Source organism: Schistocerca serialis, chromosome 3 (assembly GCF_023864345.2).
Source record: "Schistocerca serialis cubense isolate TAMUIC-IGC-003099 chromosome 3, iqSchSeri2.2, whole genome shotgun sequence".
Taxonomy (NCBI): Eukaryota; Metazoa; Arthropoda; class Insecta; order Orthoptera; family Acrididae; genus Schistocerca; species Schistocerca serialis.
The window spans coordinates 681,882,195-681,908,272 of NC_064640.1; the positions used below are offsets into that span (position 1 = coordinate 681,882,195).

The 26,078-nt window shown below is 40.3% G+C and overlaps 1 protein-coding gene across 2 annotated transcripts in view; it reads right to left on the reverse strand.

The window, feature by feature from the left end:
• The window catches only part of LOC126470564 (GTPase-activating protein and VPS9 domain-containing protein 1), a 366,100-nt gene that overhangs the window by 109,374 nt on the left and 230,648 nt on the right, over nucleotides 1–26,078 (reverse strand). For both annotated transcript variants that reach the window (XM_050098503.1, XM_050098502.1), the window contains exons 19-20: nucleotides 19,417–19,583; nucleotides 18,929–19,041 (exon numbers count right to left, since the gene is read on the reverse strand). In XM_050098503.1, the coding sequence (XP_049954460.1) occupies nucleotides 18,929–19,041; nucleotides 19,417–19,583 (280 nt within the window). The remainder of the gene's footprint in view (nucleotides 1–18,928; nucleotides 19,042–19,416; nucleotides 19,584–26,078) is intronic.

Here is a 26,078-nt window from a genome sequence, read left to right on the forward strand (position 1 = left end):
GATCAAACTGTTCAGCATGGTTTGTGGTAATAGCTTCCACTGTTGAACAAGTGTCCTCTGGCAGTCATATATGGTTCATGGTTGCAGTGTTAGGGCTACAATCCTTCATGCAAGAGCATCCCGTGCATGTTAAATTGGCTCCAAATCCCAAGAGCAACCTCACCACTTTAGATGCATGATCTCCTCATGTTGTAGGCAGCCATCCAGAAAGTCACACTCGAATGGCCAGGCATTATCTTCAGCTACATCTTTATTCCACAAGCAGCTTTACAGAATATGGCAGAGGATACTTCATGTAACACTATGACTTCCTCTGGCCTGTTCCATTCACAATGGTGAGGAGGAATAATGACTGTTGCAAGCTTCTGTATGAGCTCTATTTTCTCCGAGTTTCCTATTGTGGTTATTTTACAAGATGCATGTGGGATGAAGTAATATACTGAACAGAATCTCTCAAGTTTGTGCAACTGTGGCTTGGCGAGTATTCTGTGACACTCTTGTGGTTACTAAACAAACCCTTCACAAAATATGCCACTACATATTGGCTCTCTTGTAACTCCTATTTTAATCCTACCTAATACACATCCAAGACTGACTAGCAGAGCTCAAGACTCAGTTCAAGAAGTGACTTGTAAGCCCTTTCCTCATAGGTGAGTTACATTTCCTTAGGAATCTTACAATGACCCTCAGCCTGGCGTTTGATTCTTCTGCAGCTTGTTTTAAGGGTTCGTTCCACTTCACACCACTTCAGATGCACATTCTTAAATATTTTACATGTCTTACTCTTTCCAGTGATATACGAGGGGGAAGGGGGAATAAAAAGAGGATATTTGTTACACAAATTTATTCATGAACCTTTCTACAAAATTCCTCCAGTCACCTTCAGCACACTCTTCATTAGACGTGATATACTTGTCAAGTCTTTCTTCTCATTGTTTCAACCATGTCTGGAACTCTTCAATGTTGATATCATCCAGTGCCCTTTGTGAAGCTGTTTTTACCACTTCCACATCTTCATAATGTTTCCCTTTTAGCATTTTTTTCATTCACAGGAATAGGAAAAAGTTGCATGGTGCTAAATCTTGCAAATATGGAGGGTGACGAATGACAGACTATTCCCGAGATTCCACACAGTGGGTCACTCGTAAGGCTGTGTATGTGAAGGGGCATTGTCATGATGAATGAACCAGTGACCCGATCGTCAAAGTCCCAGGCATTTCCAATGAACATCCTCTCGCAGTCATCTTAAAACTTCCAGATAAAACTGCTGGTTAACAGTTTGGCCAGAGTGAACAAATTACCAGTGCACAATTCCACAAACATTTTGGTCTGGGGGAGAGGGAGTCCTTCACTGGCTTGACGCTTGCTTGGTTTCTGGGTCATACCCATGACACCAACTCTAATTGCCCGTAATGACTTTGTTCAAAAAGTTTAAATCACTTTCGGTCTCTGTTTTCAAATCCTGGCACACACTCATGTGCACGGTTTTTTGCTCCTGTGTGAGAAGGCTCAGAAGAAATTTAGTGGCAAAATGTCTCATGTGCAAATCTTTACTCAAAATTCGATGGCATGCAATCCAATTCAAGCCTGTCTCTGTTGAAATTTAGTCGATTGTGAAACAAAAATTCTTGCTGATTTTTTTGGTGGCTTTGTTTCAATGTTTTCCTCATTTTGCAATGTTGCAGGGCATCCAGAATGAGGTTTGTCTTCAATACTTAACTCACCATGTTGAAAGTGTCCAAACCAGTCAAAATCTTCTGTATGGGCTCATAGCATCCTCCAAGAAAGCCTCTTGAAGCTTTTTTTTAAGGCAGGAAACAAAATTTCACACACATCCTTGCAGGACAAACCAACAGTCAGAGAAACAGAACACTATGCTCACACATTCACCTACACACTGACGTTGTCTACGCAGTTGTTTCACGAATGTCTCAACTACCCACATGTAGTGGGAGAACTCAATAGTATGTCTACAAATAGCATTGCCCTCTCAGACTTAACACCCCCCCCCCCCCCCCCCACTCCCCCTTCCTCATATTACCAATAATTTCACTGAACAGTAAAAAATCATTTTACTTAATGAGCAAATTTGTTTTTTTTTTGCCAAATTAAATGTTTTTTCTGCCAAATTTGTTTTTGACAGATTACATGCTTCTTATCAAATTCCGTATTTCTTGCCAAAATCTGTGTTACTTTTGCATCAAAATGCTGATGTGTTAAACCGGAAGGTTACAGTAATTGTTGCCAATGATACTTCTATTGAAGAACTAAGGGAAGCACAGCAAAGAGATGTTGAATGCCAGAGGTATGAATCTTTGACCAAATTTTCTGTCGAAGATGGAATTTTGTATCAAATAACCCCACTGGGTAAACGAGTAGTAATCCTGAAAGAATTACGTCCTAAGATAATAGCACTATGTCATGATAGCCTGCAAGCATGTCATAATGGTCTTCTCGCCACCAATTGCCAAACAGCCACCTGTTTTTTCTGGGAAGGCAGACAGCGAGATGTGCAAAAGTACATAAAAAATTGTTTGCCCTGCGTTAGGAGGTCACTGCTGCCTCGAACAAAGTTACCTTTGCAACAAGTGCCAGAAGCCACTTGCCTCTGGGACTAGTAGCAGCAGATATTGTCAGTCCTTTCCCTTTGAGACCACAGAATAACTGATACATATTGTCAATTATAGATCATTTTTCCAGATTCCTAATTCTTGTCCCCATACCAGACATGTCAGCAGAAACTGTAGCAGAAACTCGAGCATTTCTCACCCACTTGTTGTTACCCTATGGAAGTCCTGAAGCTGTACTTACAGATCAAGGCACAAACTTTATGTCAGCATTATTTACAGAAGTTTGTCAACTACTGCGAATCAAAAAGTGGAGAACGACCCCATTTCACCCTAAGGCTAACTGATGCTTAGAGCGAGTCCACCGCACAGTTACATGTATGCTTTCTTATTGTGTCAATAAAAATCATTCTGTTTGGGACAGGTATGTCCAATACGTCATGTCAGCATATTATAGCTGTGTCCATGAGGTCACTGGATACTCGCCCTATGAGGCCGTATATGGCCGACCCATGAATTCACCTTTTGAAATTGACAAAATGCCCCCAGGGATTAGATCCACAGACATGAATGGTTTGGCGTGACATTTAAAAGTTATTTGGAAAAAGTAGGAGGAAACAATGAAAAAGCTACGGCTCAGCAATTAGAAAAGAATAATGAGAGAGCAATAATGGCCGAGCGCAAGGTAGGGGATGTAGTGATGTTGCGCAATCCAGTAGTTAAGAAGGGAACGATGAAGAAGTTTACTCCTATGTATGAAGGTCCATACCCCATCATGCGGCTTACTTCACCAGTAAATGCCGAAATTCAGTTAGCAGACCGGACAGTGATCATTCATTTTGACAGGTTGAAGTTGTATAAGAGTTCTGAGCCACCTCCACTTGACAGTAAAGCAGAGCCTGCTACACAAGTAGCCCCAGCCAAGAAGACAAGAAAGAAAGTAGTGCAACCACCCATAGCGCAACCTAGATATGCTCTAAAGTCAAAACACGTATATCGATCCAGGGACTAGGTCCAGCATGCCATGTATTTAATTGGGAAAGTCTTTAGCGAAGCAAGAGAATTAACTGACAGAAAACTGCCGTCGTTGCAATGTATTCATTTAAGTTGTGCATGTTATTTGTAAGTATTCATAAGTATTGGCAACCATTTGTAATGGAAGTTAGGATGTCATATATTAATGGGAAGGGATTGGAGTTTTTCATAATTATTCTGTCTTGCAGCACTCATTGTCTCCAGTAACGCTGTCGTAGCGGTAAAGAGCTGGAAACACAAACACTCACTAGTAACGGAATTAAGGGGAAAAGTTGTCCTTGTCAGTAGAACACACAGAGTGAGAATCAAGCAATCTTTTATATCTCAAAAGGAATGACACTTCACATGTTGACTTAGTGAATGGCGAACAGGAACAGCTGTTAAAGCTCTGCCATAAAAGCATGTTAGTAACATGTATTTGTAACTGCCACTGGCATAAGATCACTGACAACCTGACACCCTCTACTTACGGTTTGGGATACACCACATTACGCGTATGTTTATGCTAAGAGCTCAGACACCCATAATAACAATGTTAAAAAGACAAAAAACAATTCGAACACCAGGCTAGAGAGAGAGTGGTTTCAATTAAAAAGAATACCTAAATTCAAGTTAAACATCAAATATGTTACTTTAAAAGTAAAAGGAGCCCTCCCTAAGTGCTATTTTATTGTTTCTTAATATGCTCCTGGAGAGACAACAAAGTAAGTGTTCATGATGCTACATGTTTTTGTATACCAAATGCAAAAGAGAAAGTCATGTGGTTAATGCCAGGCAAGATAGCCGCATGCAGTTTGTTTACAAACCGCAAGCCTTGCCCTCCCCGCCAAGTAAGCGGCCATTAGGGCCAAGTGAGCGGTCATTAGGATTTCAACCCTACCCACTGCCTTGTGACGTGGTCGCATAAACGGTTACGTAGGCGGTACCGTTGTGTCAATGATGCGCCTTCATAAAGGAAAAGCTCATCAGAAATTACGCTCAACTTAGTCTTTTCTAACTCGATCCCTTACGCTTTCTGTTTCCACTGTGGAAGTTTCTAGATTCTCGCCAAGTTTGTTTTTCTCTTCCCGTTTTCAATTATGTTGACATTCAATTACACAATTTTCATGCCTGAGAGCAGGAACCCGAACCTAGCAGACGAACTTATCTATTCAATGGGTGCATGAACCCATAATTACATGCCTTATAATTATTGTTTTGTTGGTCGTCACTGAATAAACCATATGAACTGCGCTCATCTATCCTTCTTATTCAGAAATATTATACCCCTTTTGTGACATTTATATTTGTCACTTCTCACTCTGAATCACATAAATACGTTCATCGGGTGCAGGAGCCCAGAAACATGGGGAGTTTCTGTTCTGCAAGTAACAGAGTGCAATGTACAGTCAGCACAGTAAACAGCATCAGTATGCTTTATTTCCCTATCGTTCTTAGAGCCACTACTTACTTCCTGCATAGTGCAGCGATGTAGCACGAGAATCGGCCTCGAGGTCACCTGTCGTGCACCGCTCTGATGTAGCTGCCGCGCTGACCCCTACCCGCATTATTAGTGCTATCGCCATCAACTTTCAGGTCAAACACTTTGTGTACTGTGTAGTTCGAAGCTCAACGGCCACTGACTTGAAAAATCGCTGACCCAACTCGTTGCTCAGCAACTTCACTTCCGCAAATACGTTGTTGTTGTTGTTGTTGTTGTTGTTGTGGTCTTCAGTCCTGAGACTGGTTTGATGCAGCTCTCCATGCTACTCTATCCTGCGCAAGCTTCTTCATCTCCCAGTACCTACTGCAACCTACATCCTTCTGAATCTGCTTAATGTATTCATCTCTTGGTCTCCCTCTACGATTTTTACCCTCCACGCTGCCCTCCAATGCTAAATTTGTGATCCCTTGATGCCTCAAAACATGTCCTACCAACCGATCCCTTCTTCTAGTCAAGTTGTGCCACAAACTTCTCTTCTCCCCAATCCTATTCAATACCTCCTCATTAGTTACATGATCTACCCACCTTATCTTCAGCATTCTTCTGTAGCACCACATTTCGAAAGCTTCTATTCTCTTCTTGTCCAAACTGGTTATCGTCCACGCTTCACTTCCATACATGGCTACACTCCATACAAATACTTTCAGAAACGACTTCCCGACACTTAAATCTATACTCGATGTTAACAAATTTCTCTTCTTCAGAAACGATTTCCTTGCCATTGCCAGTCTACATTTTATATCCTCTCTACTTCGACCATCATCAGTTATTTTATTCCCTAAATAGCAAAACTCCTTTACTACTTTAAGTGTCTCATTTGCTAATCTAATTCCCTCAGCATCACCCGATTTAATTTGACTACATTCCATTATCCTCGTTTTGCTTTTGTTGATGTTCATCTTATATCCTCCTTTCAAGACACTGTCCATTCTGTTCAACAGCTCTTCCAAGTCATTTGTTGTCTCTGACAGAATTACAATGTCATCGGCGAACCTCAAAGTTTTTACTTCTTCTCCATGAATTTTAATACCTACTCCGAATTTTTCTTTTGTTTCCTTTACTGCTTGCTCAATATACAGATTGAATAACATCGGGGAGAGGCTACAACCCTGTCTCACTCCTTTCCCAACCACTGCTTCCCTTTCATGGCCCTCGACTCTTATAACTGCCATCTGGTTTCTGTACAAATTGTAAATAGTCTTTCGCTCCTTGTATTTTACCCCTGCCACCTTCAGAATTTGAAAGAGAGTATTCCGGTTAACGTTGTCAAAAGCTTTCACTAAGTCTACAAATGCTAGAAATGTAGGTTTGCCTTCACTTGATCTTTCTTCTAAGATAAGTCGTAAGGTTAGTATTGCCTCACGTGTTCCAACATTTCTACGGAATCCAAACTGATCTTCCCCGAGGTCCGCTTCTACCAGTTTTTCCATTCGTCTGTAAAGAATTCGCGTTAGTATTTTGCAGCTGTGACTTATTAAACTGATAGTTCGGTAATTTTCACATCTGTCAACACCTGCTTTCTTTGGGATTGGAATTATTATATTCTTCTTGAAGTCTGTGGGTATTTCGCCTGTCTCATACATCTTGCTCACCAGATGGTAGAGTTTTGTCATGACTGGCTCTCCCAAGGCCATCAGTAGTTCTAATGGAATGTTGTCTACTCCCGGGGCCTTGTTTCGACTCAGGTCTTTCAGTGCTCTGTCAAACTCTTCACGCAGTATCTTATCTCCCATTTCATCTTCATCTACATCCTCTTCATTTCCATAATATTGTCCTCAAGTGCATCGCCCTTGTATAAACCCTCTATATACTCCTTCCACCTTTCTGCCTTCCCTTCTTTGCTTAGAACTGGGTTGCCATCTGAGCTCTTGATATTCATACAAGTGGTTCTCTTCTCTCCAAAGGTCTCCTTAATTTTCCTGTAGGCAGTATCTATCTTACCCCTAGTGAGACAAGCCTCTACATCCTTACATTTGTCCTCTAGCCATCCCTGCTTAGCCATTTTGCACTTCCTGTCAATCTCATTTTTGAGACGTTTGTATTCCTTTTTGCCTGCTTCATTTACTGCATTTTTATATTTTCTCCTTTCATCAATTAAATTCAATATTTCTTCTGTTACCCAAGGGTTTCTATTAGCCCTCGTCTTTTTACCTACTTGATCCTCTGCTGCCTTCACTACTTCATCCCTCAGAGCTACCCATTCTTCTTCTACTGTATTTCTTTCCCCCATTCCTGTCAATTGTTCCCTTATGCTCTCCCTGAAACTCTCTACAACCTCTGGTTCTTTCAGTTTATCCAGGTCCCATCCCCTTAAATTCCCACCTTTTTGCAGTTTCTTCAGTTTCAATCTGCAGTTCATAACCAATAGATTGTAGTCAGAATCCACATCTGCCCCTGGAAATGTCTTACAATTTAAAACCTGGTTCTTAAATCTCTGTCTTACCATTATGTAATCTATCTGATACCTTTTAGTATCTCCAGGATTCTTCCAGGTATACAACCTTCTTTTATGATTCTTGAACCAAGTGTTAGCTATGATTAAATTATGCTCTGTGCAAAATTCTACAAGGCGGCTTCCTCTTTCATTTCTTCCCCCCAATCCATATTCACCTACTATGTTTCCTTCTCTCCCTTTTCCTACTGACGAATTCCAGTCACCCATGACTATTAAATTTTCGTCTCCCTTCACTACCTGAATAATTTCTTTTATCTCGTCATACATTTCATCAATTTCTTCATCATCTGCTGAGCTAGTTGGCATATAAACTTGTACTACTGTAGTAGTCATGGGCTTTGTGTCTATCTTGGCCACAATAATGCATTCACTATGCTGTTTGTAGTAGCTAACCCGCACTCCTATTTTTTTATTCATTATTAAACCTACTCCTGCATTACCCCTATTTGATTTTGTATTTATAACCCTGTAATCACCTGACCAAATGTCTTGTTCCTCCTGCCACCGAACTTCACTAATTCCCACTATATCTAACTTTAACCTATCCATTTCCCTTTTTAAATTTTCTAACCTACCTGCCCGATTAAGGGATCTGACATTCCACGCTCCGATCCGTAGAATGCCAGTTTTCTTTCTCCTGATAACGACGTCCTCTTGAGTAGTCCCCGCCCGGAGATCCGAATGGGGGACTATTTTACCTCCGGAATATTTTACCCAAGAGGACGCCATCATCATTTAATCAAACAGTAAAGCTGCATGTCCTCGGGAAAAATTACGGCTGTAGTTTTCCCTTGCTTTCAGCCGTTTGCAGTACCAGCACAGCAAGGCCGTTTTGGTTAATGTTACAAGGCCAGATCAGTCAATCATCCAGACTGTTGCCCCTGCAACTACTGAAAAGGCTGCTGCCCCTCTTCAGGAACCACATGTTTGTCTGGCCTCTCAACAGATACCCCTCCGTTGTGGTTGCACCTACGGTACGGCCATCTGTATCGCTGAGGCACGCAAGCCTCCCCACCAACAGCAACGTCCATGGTTCATGGGGGAGGCAAATACGTTTGTTCCCCAATATAAAGGGAGATCAGCTCTCCTTGTAACCTTCTGTCACCTCTTTCGAACCGTGTCTGCAAGACCTATTGGTGTGCACGTTCTATCTTCATTCACTACTCTACACTCAAGGTAATAAAACAAATGATTGTCATTTTTTCTGTTGTTCTTCAACATATTTTCGCCATTCTGGACTGCCAGGATTTCAGACCATTGTTTCTTTCCAGATTTTGGAAGTTTGGAATTACGTGGGCACAAGTGCTCTGCTACCTGGCCTATTACATTTGCCACTTCACTGTCCTTAAAATGGCTCTGAGCACTATGGGACTTAACATCTCTGGTCATCAGTCCCCCAAAGGTACAGTTGGCATTGCAACAAACTGCCGATCAAATGTTAGGATATGAATCATTGCTTGTATAATCTGGTCAGAAGAAAGCTTTACTGGTATTACGTCATCTTAGGCAAAATATTGATCACCTTCAACACGTACCAGCCCCATGCGTAAAACGAGCCTGGTTCAATGCCGGAGGCGCCATACTAAAAACTGTGTTCGGAGTCCGTGATCATAAAGATGTCCAACATTGGAACAAAGAAATCAGCCAAATCGACACATTTACTCAACAGAACCATGAGATGATGTTATGCCAACAGGTATGATTAACGCACATTGAAGACAATCTGTTACCAGCCAGTAGGCAAATATGCAGTGTTACAGCTATGATACTTCTCCAATATGAATCTTTTAAGAACTTCGTGAAATGGGACTTCACGACTATACAAGCTGAGGTATCCAATCTTACGCTAAACCTTGAAGCATCTGATGCCATACAAACACTATCACATAACATGCAGACTATCTAACTGCTACTTGTCAATTTACGTGTCACAATACAATTAGGATTGCGAGGAGTTCTGAGTTCAGAACTTTTACCTCCCAAACAATTTATTCAAGTACTGCAGAATGTTACCACCGATTTGCCACCACCAATGTGTTTAGTATTGCTCATACATGAATCCATGTTACCCGATAATCATGCTATGGCTAGGACTCAGTTATTAAAACATGCCAACACCCTAGGGTTCCATATACTTATACCCCTTGCCCCTCGAATTGTCAGTTCGAGTGTTACAAGACACACGTGTTCCTTGTTGGGTGGTCAGCAACCAGACAGTATATATTTTGGAATACAGCAGACATTCTTGTCATTAGTCCAGATCGTCAAAAGTATACTACGATGTGCCAAAATCAGTTGAATGAATGCATACATGTTCATAATTTCATGTGCCGTGAAATCGCCCTTCGAAACAACCGTACGGGACGTGAGATTAGCCTTTTCTTGGGAAAGTGTCAATTGCCACCCTATTCGCAAACTGTAGTTCGCCTAGCGGAACCCTGGTTTAGGACCATTAGCACAAACCACCTATACGCATTAGACCAACCTACGATATTAACACTTTGTGGCTATGAACATAATTTCCAGTCGCAAACATACGAGATAGAAATCACAGACAGTGGATTTTTAGCAAACAGTTCCTATTGCGATGTTATTACGCCACTTGTAACCTTTCATGCTGGTATGGTGCCCATTTACCTATGTTTTTCCTACCTGTAAGTTCATACGGGGTTCCTTTGTCAACTGAATTACCTGTTTTATCTAATGTTTCGAATGATCACCTTTTAACATCAATCAATGACCTTTTAAAACATGAGAGAGGACAAATCTCTTACGATCGCCTGTTAACACACTTAAGTGAATGGCAGACAGCCACTAATCTACATACAACTATTATACCCAGTGTCACAGTAACCCTGGTCACTGCTATTTTTATTATTGTACTGATATAGATCTTGTACAAAAAGGGATTTTGCAAACGGTTACGACCATCCCCTCCTATAGTTCCAGAACCCCAGCCTCATGGTGAATATCGCCCACAATTCAAAAGAAAAGCCTATCAAGGTATGTGCCCTCCTTTAGTTTTAAGAGTTCAACTGTGTTATTAACTAATGTGAAAGCTTACACAGCATAGTGAAGTGCTCCCCTAGGGTTGTTGTTGTTGTGGTCTTCAGTCCTGAGACTGGTTTGATGCAGCTCTCCATGCTACTCTATCCTGTGCAAGCTTTTTCATCTCCCAGTACCTACTGCAACCTACATCCTTCTGAATCTGCTTAGTGTATTCATCCCTTGGTCTCCCTCTACGATTTTTACCCTCCACGCTGCCCTCCAATACTAAATTGGTGATCCCTTGATGCCTCAGAACATGTCCTACCAACCGATCCCTTCTTCTGGTCAAGTTGTGCCACAAACTTCTCTTCTCCCCAATCCTATTCAATACTTCCTCATTAGTTATGTGATCTACCCATCTAATCTTCAGCATTCTTCTGTAGCACCACATTTCGAAAGCTTCTATTCTCTTCTTGTCCAAACTATTTATCGTCCATGTTTCACTTCCATACATGGCTACACTCCATACAAATACTTTCAGAAATGACTTCCTGACACTTAAATCAATACTGGATGTTAACAAATTTCTCTTCTTCAGAAACGCTTTCCTTGCCATTGCCAGCCTACATTTTATATCCTCTCTACTTCGACCATCATCAGTTATTTTGCTCCCCAAATAGCAAAACTCCTTTACTACTTTAAGTGCCTCATTTCCTAATCTAATTCCCTCAGCATCACCCGACTTAATTAGACTACATTCCATTATCCTTGTTTTGCTTTTGTTGATGTTCATCTTATATCCTCCTTTCAAGACACTGTCCATTCCATTCAACTGCTCTTCCAAGTCCTTTGCTGTCTCTGACAGAATTACAATGTCATCGGCGAACCTCAAAGTTTTTATTTCTTCTCCATGAATTTTAATACCTACTCCGAATTTTTCTTTTGTTTCCTTTACTGCTTGCTCAATATACAGATTGAACAACATCGGGGAGAGGCTACAACCCTGTCTTACTCCCTTCCCAACCACTGCTTTCCTTTCATGTCCCTCGACTCTTATAACTGCCATCTGGTTTCTGTACAAATTGTAAACAGCCTTTCGCTCCCTGTATTTTACCCCTGCCACCTTTAGAATTTTAAAGAGAGTATTCCAGTCAACATTGTCAAAAGCTTTCTCTAAGTCTACAAATGCTAGAAACGTAGGTTTGCCTTTCCTTAATCTTTCTTCTAAGATAAGTCGTAAGGTCAGTATTGCCTCACGTGTTCCAGTGTTTCTACGGAATCCAAACTGATCTTCCCCGAGGTTGGCTTCTACTAGTTTTTCCATTCGTCTGTAAAGAATTCGTGTTAGTATTTTGCAGCTGTGACTTATTAAGCTGATAGTTCGGTAATTTTCACATCTGTCAACACCTGCTTTCTTTGGGATTGGAATTATTATATTCTTCTTGAAGTCTGAGGGTATTTCGTCTGTTTCATACATCTTGCTCACCAGATGGTAGAGTTTTGTCAGGACTGGCTCTCCCACGGCCGTCAGTAGTTCCAATGGAATATTGTCTACTCCGGGGGCCTTGTTTCGACTCAGGTCTTTCAGTGCTCTGTCAAACTCTTCACGCAGTATCATATCTCCCATTTCATCTTCATCTACATCCTCTTCCATTTCCATAATATTGTCCTCAAGTACATCGCCCTTGTATAGACCCTCTATATACTCCTTCCACCTTTCTGCTTTCCCTTCTTTGCTTAGAACTGGGTTTCCATCTGAGCTCTTGATATTCATACAAGTCGTTCTCTTATCTCCAAAGGTCTCTTTAATTTTCCTATAGGCGGTATCTATCTTACCCCTAGTGAGATAGGCCTCTACATCCTTACATTTGTCCTCTAGCCATCCCTGCTTAGCCATTTTGCACTTCCTGTCGATCTCATTTTTGAGACGTTTGTATTCCTTTTTGCCTGTTTCACTTACTGCATTTTTATATTTTCTCCTTTCATCAAGTAAATTCAATATTTCTTCTGTTACCCAAGGATTTCTACTAGCCCTCGTCTTTTTACCTACTTGATCCTCTGCTGCCTTCACTACTTCATCCCTCAAAGCTACCCATTCTTCTTCTACTGTATTTATTTCCCCCATCCCTGTCAATTGCTCCCTTATGCTCTCCCTGAATCTCTGTACAACCTCTGGTTCTTTTAGTTTATCCAGGTCCCATCTCCTTAAATTCCCACCTTTTTGCAGTTTCTTCAGTTTTAATCTACAGGTCATAACCAATAGATTGTGGTCAGAGTCCACATCTGCCCCTGGAAATGTCTTACAATTTAAAACCTGGTTCCTAAATCTCTGTCTTACCATTATATAATCTATCTGATACCTTTTAGTATCTCCAGGGTTCTTCCATGTATACAACCTTCTTTCATGATTCTTAAACCAAGTGTTAGTTATGATTATGTTGTGCTCTGTGCAAAATTCGACCAGGCGGCTTCCTCTTTCATTTCTGTCCCCCAATCCATATTCACCTACTATGTTTCCTTCTCTCCCATTTCCTACACTCGAATTCCAGTCACCCATGACTATTAAATTTTCGTCTCCCTTCACAATCTGAATAATTTCTTTTATTTCATCATACATTTCTTCAATTTCTTCGTCATCTGCAGAGCTAGTTGGCATATAAACTTGTACTACTGTAGTAGGCGTGGGCTTCGTATCTATCTTGGCCACAATAATGCGTTCACTATGCTGTTTGTAGTAGCTTACCCGCATTCCTATTTTCCTATTCATTATTAAACCTACTCCTGCATTACCCCTATTTGATTTTGTGTTTATAACCCTGTAGTCATCTGACCAGAAGTCTTGTTCCTCCTGCCACCGAACTTCACTAATTCCCACTATATCTAACTTCAACCTATCCATTTCCCTTTTTAAATTTTCTAACCTACCTGCCCGATTAAGGGATCTGACATTCCACTCTCCGATCCGTAGAACGCCAGTTTTCTTTTTCCTGATAACGACATCCTCTTGAGTAGTCCCCGCCCGGAGATCCGAATGGGGGACTATTTTACCTCCGGAATATTTTACCCAAGAGGACGCCATCATCATGTAATCATACAGTAAAGCTGCATGCCCTCGGGAAAAATTACGGCTGTAGTTTCCCCTTGCTTTCAGCCGTTCGCAGTACCAGCACAGCAAGGCCGTTTTGGTTATTGTTACAAGGCCAGATCAGTCAATCATCCAGACTGTTGCCCTTGCAACTACTGAAAAGGCTGCTGCCCCTCTTCAGGAACCACACGTTTGTCTGGCCTCTCAACAGATACCCCTCCGTTGTGGTTGCACCTACGGTACGGCTATCTGTATCGCTGAGGCACGCAAGCCTCCCCACCAACGGCAAGGTCCATGGTTCATGGAGTTAACCCCTAGGGTTAACTCTTTTAAATGTGTGTGAAACATGTGAACCTCCCCTCATACTCCACTGCGCTGAGTTTCAGTGGATGGGCTTGACCACCGCCACACCCCCTTAGAGCCAGCAGCTTGTGCGCTACCCGCCGAGGACAACGCAAAGCACCGCATTGCACCACTCAGCCTTGCGTGTAACTTCAGTGGTGATACGCAATTGTTTTTAAATTCATTTAAGAGATAAAGACGCTTGGTGTGTACTTCTGATTCAAACTATTACTTTCCAATGTGTTTTATTTACACGTGTTAACTGATGTAATTTTGTTTTGATGTTTTATAACATTTATTCCTTGTTCTTGTGTAAATATAATATTGTTGAAGTGTGTAAACCCCTTTGTGATCCCTAAGAGGTCTTAAAAGTCTCTACTCCCACCCCTCGTTAAAGGCCCCTGCTGTCTTCCGTGGGAACCTTTAACAATCAAATAATGTCTATTTTGTCTTTGCAAACTAAAATTGTCAACATTTAAATAACAACTGCATTGAGCGAAATCAGATACGTTTCCTGCTCCCACGGAAGGGGGAGGAGTGTAAGGTTGAGCCAGATAGTAGGGGATTCTATCACTATTTTCTTTCAAAAGGTTTATTTCATTTTCTTGTTACGGTCAAGCATTAGCCAGTAGCTTCAGCTGCCTGTAATTTTCTCGTCCCATGGTCTGGTAGCAGCAAGTCAGCACCGAGGTGGGCAATCTCGATCACGCGCCTCCCTTGTGTGCTGACGAGGTAACGTCACTTAGGCGAAGTCGACCAGGCCACGCTTCAGAACTTTCCATGCCGCCCCCACGATTTTCTTGGCTTCTGACTAATCAAGGTGGAGCAAGCCATGTGGCTGTGCTGGAGGTACCCTGCCACCCGTCGGCTGAAACACGCTCTCTGCCACGTGCCCTGTAGCTGTGAACATCATCTTCTCTTCCCGGTGCTGCGGCGCCGAGGACTTTGTTTCTGTAGCTGCCACAAGCCTGAATGGCGGCCACCACTTTCCTTTAACTTTGCCGAAGTTTGCTGCGAACTATTTTTCACCCACCACTTCATCTTGGCCCACCCTCACCTCCCCAAGCCTGACTCATGCTACCCGTTTCAATTCACATCTGTTGGTTTTTCTGCCAACAAACGGCTTCATTTCAGAAAAGGTGCCGGAATAATTTGTTTCAACATGTTTGCCCACCGCTTCAGCCGCTCCTAACAGAGCTGTTCTTGTACAATTCCTTTTTTTGCCAATATGTCATCTAGCTGGTGTTTTTTTATTGGCTATGCCTTCTAAATTACATGTTGGATCCTTTTTTACCACTAAATCGGTAACATGTTGGCCGATCCAGTTATTTTCCTGTTAAGACTTGAAAGCATAAAGTTATGATGTTCCAGCCATTTGCTGGCAGACAAGAATCAAGTATAGTAATGGGGCTGCCATCTTATAGCTTCTGGATCAGCTTTAGAGGTTATTTCAGCTGTTCTTAACATACGGGCATTGGCTTGGTTTGCCAATGTTGGCCCATGTTTGTCTTTCTTAACTCTGTCTTTTAAGACAGGTTAAATGATAAGTACAGCCTCAAGTATTTCTACACTTCTCCGGAACCAAAACTGATCTTTAAAAACAGAAAAAAAACAGTCTTGGTTGCACAAGATCAATTTATTTAATCTTCACATGTGATGTGTTTCACCTGTTCTAGGCACCATCAGACAATCTGAGGAAACTACAAACTAGTATAAGTATAAATTGCTATTAAAAACAGTAATAAATGAATTAAAAATAACTATGGAGCACATGGTCACATTTTTGTTTTAGGAGGTGGTGAGGGGCATAAATTTCAACTTTATAAGATATTGCACCACAACTGAGCTTACCAATAAAAACCCTTGCTAACCATGACTGAGATATCAAATGTAATTGCAAGTCCCACAGAACTGAGAGGAAACAGCCTGATAGCCACTGTCAATGTTTCATTACATCACGCAGAAGCAACAAGAAAAAAGGTAATGACAGTAGGAAAAAGGAAAACAGTAAAGCATGCAAAGGGTTAGCTTCAATGAGCATCTACTGACAAAAAATGGTCAGGTGAAACAATTTTTCCCATTTGTCCAGCACTTTCTGACCATCAGTTCCAGATTTAGAAAATCTTAAAATCTTTCATGTGGCTAACAAAGGCAAGAAACTGAGTTTATTGGAAGAGTCTGAAATTCCTAAGCATATCTTTTTCAAATCTCTGAATTTAATAAACGAACAAGTCTGTTCGAAACATCACACTTTTTTGATGTATTGATGTGTATCTTTAAATGATGGCTGCCACATATATTACTTACTGAATATTCTATTTAAGTGTTAGAAATCAGTTAAGTTTTAGGATGACACCTTGTGAGCCTTTTCTCACTAAGGCTCCACAGGACCCTGACACCTGGTTGGCAGTCTAGTTGCCAGCATGACAGTGCATGCCCACAGTGTTGTAAACAGTGTTCATAGTGCATTTTCTTCATGTGTAAGTCACCATCATTACAGTCAGTTTTCCAGTTTAGCGTTGCTTATGGCTTTGTTGCTTCATATTTTTACCAAAACTTTTCATGTGTTTCTTTATCCTTATTAGTGCCCATTCATTTGCCAAAGGTATACTGGCCTAGCTGTTATATGGGTGTATTTTCTGCTCACTGAATTTGCCAATTTGCTTAAGTTAGGTACCCCTTGTACTCTTTGGTGGCTTTCTTTTTCCTACTATGACTACCTTTTTTTAAGTTTCTTCTAGGTGAAGTAATGAAGCACTGACAGTGCCTATCTCAACATTTCCTACCAGTTCTCTTGCACTCTTAATCACATGTGACGACTCGGTTATGAGTGGGATGAATTTTGTCAATGATCTAATGAAGCATTGACTGTGGCTATCTGGCTGTTACCTCCCAGTTTTATGGTACTTTCGACTACGTTCAATGTCTAGGTCACGATTAGCAAGAGTTTTTATTGGTAAGCTCAGTTATGGTGCAAAATTGTATGAGTTGAAATTTATACCCCTAGCCACCCTCTAGAAAACAAATGTGGCCACATGCTTCACAGTTCAAACAATGTTTGTCTTCCTTCTGTTATTCTTAATTAATTTATTATTGTCTTTAATAGGAATTTATACTTACACCAGTCTGTAATTTCCCCAGATTGTCTGATGATGCATAAGACAGGCGAAATACGTCACGTGTGAAGATTAAATTAACCAAATTTGTACAACTAAGGCTGTTTTTTCTGTATCTATAGATCCATTACATCTGCTGTACCCCTGCCACCGCGGTAGTTATGGAGTGGAGTGATTTTAACCCAAACTGATCTTCCCTTGGATAGCCTCTATCAATTTATCCATTCTTATGTGAATAATTTCTGGCAATATTATGATACCATGTCTTATTAAACTGATAATTCAGTAATACTCACACCTGTCTTATTTGGAATTTGAATTGTTACACTCCTCTTCTTCAAGTCAAAGGATATATCATCTGTCACATAGCTTGCACATCAATTGAAATAATTTTGTCATGGTTAGCTTTCACAACTACCTGAACCAATTAGAGGACACGTCGTCTGCTCCAGGGGGGCTTGTTCCGGCTTAGGTCTTTCAATGCTCCACCAAATTTTTCTCGCACATTTTGCATCTCATTTTCATTTACTTCCTCTTCCATCTCCGTAATATTTTCTTCAGGCAATTATATTATAATAAATAAACATAACCTTGATTAAAAATGTCACCATAACGTCCTTTTGTGACAGAGTATACTAAAAACACCGTACTTCTGTCTTTCAAGGAATATGCCTTCTGAAAGTTATACGCAACACACATACATGAGAACAGCAGCTATGCATGCAGAATACATATTTTGCTCGAAATGTTATCAACTGTATGATAATTACTAGTCTCAAAACAAAAACTAGTTTCACGTTTTCCCCAGAAGGTTGTGCAATCTTAAGTTGACTGAATGCTTATAATTTAGTTTCTTGTTATTGCTTAAGTAATTTTTTTCTGAACACACTGGATCAATTTCCTTTATTGTGTTTAGGAAGTGACAATAACAAATGTTTGTTTTGTTTGTCTTAATAAGTGTCAATTGTCATTTTCTTCAATAATTAAAGCATCCTGTCCGTTTATAAACTTTGCAGCTTTCTTCTGACTACTCCCCATATTGTTTACATTCCATTCTCAGAGTTTTTAATTTGAGACACAATAAACAGATTTTACTTTTATTTTTGAGAACTATATGCGGTACTCAACAATACGATTTCTACCATGAGAATACTTGCATACTATAGCTTTTCACAATTCTCTGAATTGGAAAATAATAAATTCCATTTTTTACCCACAGTTTCTCTGAAACTGAGTTAGTGTCACACTTCAGATTTTTCACTGGGAAACAGCAGTTAAAGTTACTTCTGACACCTAGTGAATTACAAATACAAAAAACACTTTACCTGACATTCTGCAGGTTCTCCTGAAAGCTTCCTGTTATGAAACAATAGAGTCTCTGTTTCACTTACTGACATCTAATTGTAAATAGCCACATTGCCTTACATAACGGATTGAATGTAATGGGGTAAGTGTCAGATCGCGACTTGAACCCTTTACGCAAGCAGTTGCTTTAACTGCTATGGCTATCAGTGCCTGACTCATGGTCAGACCTAAACTTCCATATGTCATCAACATCACAACCTGAACTCACACACACATTCCTGTCCAGGTGAGGATATTTTAATACAAACCACCATAAGCTGTACAAGTTAATGACGACAATGAAAATTTGCGCGGGTCACCTGACTGGTACTGATCAAGAGTCACTGTCGAAGATCTTTCATCTCCACCTTCAAGTGGATGTACATCCTGTGGAACAGATTTCTGGCCCTATGTCCACGTGATCTTTTCTGCTACTTATCACCTTAGTGATTGTTTTCTGCAGTTTGCCCACTTTTAGCAAAATCACCCACTATAAAATAAGTAACAACATACCGAGTTCCTAGGTCATCTGTTCCCCTGAGAGATTTGACACGTCTGCTTTTGAAAGGTAGCTTGAAGTTTCGGAAGAATCCTCTCTTGTGTTTTGAGTCTTCATCTAGTGCATCCTATAACAGTGAAACACACGTGAGACCACTAGTACACATTCTGGCACATACTTTCACACATAAGTAAATTAGACATGCACATCATCAACATCATCATCATCATCATCATCATCATCATCATCATCCAGTTTAAAGAATAACGAAAATTCTCACAATGAATAAACAGTCACAAATTTAATATTATGAGCCAAAAAACGAAGGATCTGAGCAAATTAAAAGTAAACCATTCTGACATTGCGATATATGAACCAAATTTCAAGATGAACGTCACTCATACTCTAGCACTCTAAATCCACATACACCACATATAAGCAGTAAATACTGTACAAGGTACCTGACATTCCAGTTAATGATTTGAAGAGAAAAGGAACAAACCTTGTCACCACGTTCAGCTGTTTTATCAAAACTAATGCTTTTGGGAATAGCACCTGTAGAAGTTGTTGGATGTGAGATAGGTTTACTGGGAGGAGGAGGTACAGAGGCTCCGTCAGTCACAGTAGCTTGACTGTTGATCATTAGTGCACTAGGGGCCAGTAGCAAATCTGCAAAAGGAACAGAAAAAGCCACACATAATTACCTTCTAACACTATGCAGGATAGCTGCATTTCACTTCATACAAGAAAGAAAACAGTGGTGTACATTGTGTTTATCATTTTAGTACTGGGCCCCTGCACCAAAATATGCAGAATATTTTCTAAATGTAAAACTATCACACTACATGTAACAAACTGTTATATTGATGAGCAATTCTTCTTAATTCATTCCATGCACTGAGCAAGCAGAATCCACGAGAAATTTGAAGAGAGAATTACAGTTCACAGTTCAGGAGGGGGGGGGGGGGGGGGGGGGGGGTGAATGGAGGGTTGCAAATGACAATGTAATTCTGTCAAAGACAGCAAATGACTTGGAAGAGCAGTTGAATGTAATAGCTAGTGTCCGGAAAAAAAGATTATACGATGAACATCAACAAAAGTGAAACAAACGTAATGTGATGTAGTTGAATTAAATCAGATGCTGCTTAAGCAATTAGTTCCGGAAATGAGACATTAAAAACAGTAGACAAGTTCTGCTATTTGGGCAGCAAAATAAATTATGGCTGAAGTAAAAAAGATACAGGCAGTGAAGCCCTGTACAGGAGCAAAATGTGGATGATAAACAGCTCAGACAATAAGAGAATAGAGGTTTTCAAAACAGTTGTTACACAAGAATGCTGAGGATTAGATGGGTAGATTGTGTAACTTATGAAGGAGTACTGATTCGAACAGTAAAGAAAAGGAATTTACAGCACAACTTGACTAAAAGAAGAGACTGATTGATAGGACTCATCCTGAGGCATGAAGGAATCATCAGCTTAGTACTCTAGGGAAGGGAGGGTGGGAGTAAAATTGTAGATGGGAGCACAAGACATGAATACACAGTATCAACTGCAAATGTATGTAGGTTACAGTAGTTATTATGAGATGAAATGTCATGTGCAGGATAATAGAGTAGTGTGGAAACCCGCATCAAAGCAGTTTTTGGACTGGACGCAACAACAACACATTGCATACAAGGAGAGAAGATCATCTTAATCTACTTTGTTCATCTGTGACTGAACTACCATTTTTGTCATACAGAATATGCCCATCTGACAAGAGTTTCATTTCAGCATTTAAAGAACTTCATATAGCATACAGTGGTTTCATTCTGAATAATGATGTGCTTATTGAGGGGCCTCAAAAGTACATGCTTTTTGGCAGCTGCCTGACAATCTATTCCCCAAAGTTCTTAGAATTTCAGTGTTAGGTGTCTACCTCAACATTATGTTATTCATCACAGACTTCTGAACTACATGGATATTATCTCAATAGAGATTATTGGAGTAACTCACAAATATCTGAATGCATATTCCTCTGGCAATCTTTCAAAATATGTACTGTATCTTTTCATACTGATCTCATATAATATGTAATAGCAATAAACACATCTACAAACACATCACCATAGGCTTGTTGATTCATCTACTGAACTTTAACAGCCGGCCGGTGTGGCCGATTGGTTCTAGGCACTTCAGTCCGGAACCGCGCGACCGCTACTGTCACAGGTTCGAATCCTGCCTCGGGCATGGATGTGCGTGTCCCCTTAGGTCTTAGGTTAGTTAGATTTAAGTAGTTATAAGTTCTATGGGACTGATGACCTCAGATGTTAAGTCCCATAGTGCTCAGAGCCATTTGAACTTTTTTTTTTTTATGTAACACTGGAAGTTGAATGGCACCATTTTTAGAGTAGAATGCTCTAATAATCACGACATAAATATCCCTCACTAAGAATAAGAGTCATGTGGCAAAGGCAAGTACCTGTTTCATCATGTTACACTCCCAAACAACCCCCCCCCCTCCCCCCCCAAATAGACACTCTTCTTCTGGTAGATTTACAATTACATCTGTATGGTACGGTATTTTCAATTTTACATTATATCTGAAGGGATTCATAACAAGAACATCCCCACTGAAAATCCCTTTTTCCCATGCATGAAGGTCCCCTCAGTTTTTTGTTTTGTTAATGTTTTTGTGTTGTTTGTGGCATCATCCATTGGTCATTTCATAAGACTCTAATCTCCACCATGTCTGTAATGTCACTGGTTGATCAGCACGGTGTGAACTGTTTTGTTGAAGTCTATTGCGCAAGCCTGTGATGGGGATATTGGTCTCATTGTAGGTAGAGCACAGCCTTTCTTCACTGTGGCACTAGCTTTCCATTCCTGGAAAAGATCCCAGTACTCATTTAAGAGCAGGATGAGTAGACCAGGGGCCAACATGGAGGGACTGGAATGAGGAAAAATTGTCTCCCTACCCCCATCCGGGATTGAAACTGAGACCTCCAGGGTCAGAGCCTAGTGCTCTACTTGCTAGACCACAACAGCCACATCACATTGTTTATTAATCCCTTACTAACAATATGATTATGTAGTGCTCCAAAAAAAGTATGGAAGATGAAGATTGCAGATGAGGAATACTGAATGAACTTTTGTGTCTGTATTACAAAATATTCTTAGCCTGAAGTTATTCCAGCTCCAAGCGTTAGTCTTCTCAAGTCCCCAATGGCTGGTTCTTGGAATTTTCCATAGATTTTCATCAATGTACCTGTTTCAAATATGAAATCCTGTTAACAGAATACATCTTCAATGTAGTGGTCATGGAATACGGTAAGCATGGTTATGTTTTGTACTGACCAAATTTTAATTCACAAGTCACATTCTGTGATTTTGTTCGGTGATTTAGATAAAGAAATTAACTACTCTTTTAGTGAAGAGTCATTAGATATAATTCCTATAATCATGGTTCCTGGGTATGTAACTTCTCAAATTAGTTTCTATCTGTTATTACTGATTTTCAAATATTTGAATTCTTACCAATATCTTCTGTTGACATTCACTCAATTATATTATTACCACCAACATCTCCACAGTTTTCCTGAATTACATATGCATCAGTGCAGGCCTGATAAATAACATTATTGTCTTTTACGTGGGAGCAGAAAAACTGTCTTTATGAGTTCTCTCAGTAATACTCTCAAGTGTTGTTTCAAATGAAACAGACATCAATTTCCCCACCTGTTATTGTCTTGTTCCTACAAGGTCGACCTCTGTTATTTTATTCACCTACTATGATTACAGTCTTCGTTTTTTTCTACACATAATTCAATCAATTGGACTAGTGTACATGGCCATGTGATTTATGAAAAAATACAAGAAACAGTTAGAGCTCTGGGTTGTAATCCTAACCCTTTTCACATGTTTGTTTCAGAATGAAGATTTGGTTAGTGGACGACTCTTCTAGATGAAAACTGCTTTAATACTTTCGAATTACTTCTGCTACTAGATACTTAATTCAGTCTAGAAAGTGCTTACAGAAGGTTGTGTCAGAGATAAACGGTACTATGCTTCTGTAATTTTCATAATTTTATTTTATTTTTTGCAATTTTCACAAATCATAATCAACTTCCATTACTCTGTTAATGTTTCTGCTATCTAGCCTTCCTCTACGAACGTATGGCTTTGGATACCGTCCATGAGATGCAGTGTAAGTCTGTAGTTTCTAACTCCATTTTTCAATGACAGTATGTCTTGCAGAGATTGGTGCTAATGATCAACAATATTATTCTGGAATTAATGTTGTTACCTGCTGGATTTGACAGCCAACATCGGTATGTGTGGCTGTTTGAGTTTTACATTAGATGTCAAAACCCTTGTATCTCGTATCTTACTGTTTGTCGTACTAGCAGTTTTTGGTGCTGATGTTCTTTCATGACTACCATTAGTAGAACATTCAGAAGTCTGTTGAACAGCTTTTGGTATACTATTTTCTGGTGTTTTACCTCCATGTGCTGGCATAACCTGATGAAGTTCTCTGCTGTGGTGACCTCTTCAAAAGGACAGAAATCGTCCATCACACTCTTTATCAAGTGTGAAAGTCTGTTGACTTCTGTCATATTCAGATTCACTGTATGAACCTGTGCCAAAATACACTGTATATATGACTTTGCCATCTCCGCTTAGCATTGCATTGGCTGCTGTACTGCAGCTATTCTTCAGTTATGCTGAGTTGCTTCTAGTTGTCGGTAAATGATTTCCTAATTTTCAGATTACATTCTTCCCAGGTAATGAGATTTTCCTCATTTTTCTCGAACCACCGCTGGGCTGTAAAATCCAAGTAAAATTCACACTTGCTGTATTTAGCAGTGCACTGGAATCCAGTTAGCCATTTTTTCAGACACAGTCCACTGTCTCCCAAAAACATTACTGGATGCTCATCTGAATTGCAGATGCTTTTCTGTCCATCGGTATCCTGAAAATGTGAACCACTGGAGGAATGGAGTGTTTGTAATCCAATTCCTGTATGTGAGGGAATGTCTTCTGCATAGTCTTACTGGAACCACAGCAATGCTGATGTCAAACATACCTGGTGTCTCCATCAAACTATGTAAATCACAATCTGGTATTAACTACCATTTACAATAGAAGAGCTGTCAGCAAGAACTTCACACTGCACACTTCGCATTGCAAGCACACTTGTTATGTACATATCCAGGTACAGATGGAGTTGGACTGCTCGCCTCAGCAATGTGCGCTCCTATTTATGCAAAGATAGATTGCTCTAGTAAATTACAATATCTCAGAAATAAGCAAGTCCCAGTACCTTCCAGAAATTGCAAATCTTAAATGATTAATAACAGCAGCTGGTAGAATCAAACTGGTGAATTGCAAGTCACAAGCCAATGACTATAAACAATAGATCATAATGGACAATGTGCAGTATGTGACAATATTCCTCTCCTTCAAACTTACAGCTCAGTTTATAGACTCATCACCTCGAATAAGAACATTCTTCTCAAAGGCTTAAAAGTTACTAATGTTGGTCCAGAGAGGTGCCCATTATTTAAGAACACGCATTTTCAATTAATGGCGTGCAACCAAAAAAAGTTTTGTCATTATAATGTACAGTTTGAAAGGAGGCTAAAAGATTTATTAATGGCTAACTTACTACACTAAAGAATTTGTTAGCAGAAACAAATTATTGATCTATGCAAGTAAGACATAAAAAGTGCTTTTGTTTCAGCAATGCATGACCGTAACAGCCTTGGTATCATCTTATGAACTTTACAATGTACACACTTAAATGTTTGTGTTACCTTTTTAATTAATGTGCAAATGAAAAATATTTACTTTTTTAATTTTTCTAAATCCTTGAGGAACAACTCACTTACAATCTGTGGAAGTATATCACTTATTTTGTAAATATGTACAGTATCTTTTCATTTTTTCGTGGAAGAAAGATTAGTGTAGTATATGCAGTGCTTTACCCATGTATATTTGGCCACAACACTCATGGATAGGCCTCATGGGCCAGATACAGCCCCTGCCTTACCTCAGGAGCTTGTTTGCCAATAGGAGAGTCACTGAGCTACTTATTGCTAAGCTCCCTGCAGCCACCAGAGTGTCTGGGGGCGCAAACCATTCCGATATGTAGTGCATAGGTTGTAATAAACAGCACTGCAGTTGCAGGCACCTACTTGTGTGACACTACACTTGTATTTCTCCTTCAACAGGTACTTGGGTTGCCAGTCAGCCCATCTACGGGAGTTCAGCTTCAGGCTCCCAACCAACTCTCGGGCTTATGCTTCAGACCACAATGCCTGCTGCTACTGCTACCCATCTCACAGTGCCGTCTTGCGCCTTCACCAGGATTACAGCCGCTATATACCTGTCAGCCATTCTCGAAGGCCTCACTTCACTGGATCTCCTCCTCGCTGCCCACAAGCTCACAGCCTTGTGGGACGTATTGCTGTGTGTCCACGGCACTCCCTGCTCATTACAATTATCGATGTTCACACTTCATCATAGTGGGCACCCGTTACATATTATAACAGATGAACATTTCAATTGCACCCAGTTGTGGACATTTGTCCTCTAGAGCTGTAATGAGTTAACGCACAGCAAATAAACAAACTGTTACTCCAATGCGTGAGTATCAATCACTATCTTGTTACACCACTTGGCCAAGGATTCTTCAATTAGAGTTCAATATCGTGTCAATGGTGATGTCATTAGAGATGAAGCACAAGCTCGAAATGGGAGGAATGGCAGGGTAGGAAACTGGCTGTGCCCGTACAAAGGAATCATCCTGACATTTACCTTATGAGATTTAGGGAACACAATGATTTTAACTGCTGTCCTATCAAATATATCGGGTGATTATAACTAACGTATTTACTCGAATCTAAGCCGCACTTTTTTTCCGGTTTTCGTAATCCAAAAAACCGCCTGCGGCTTAGAATCGAGTGCAAAGGAAGCAGAAGTTATGAAAAATGTTGGTACGTGCCGCCACAACTAACTTCTGCCATCGAATATATGTAGCGCTACGCAGGCATGCTTTGTAGGCACAAAGATAAATACTGGCGCCAAAACCTCTGCGTCAGTAAATAAATTAAAAAAAAAAAGTGGAAGACGAGCTTTTTTTCTCCGCTGCGAGTTTCGACCACTGCATTTTCATACATAA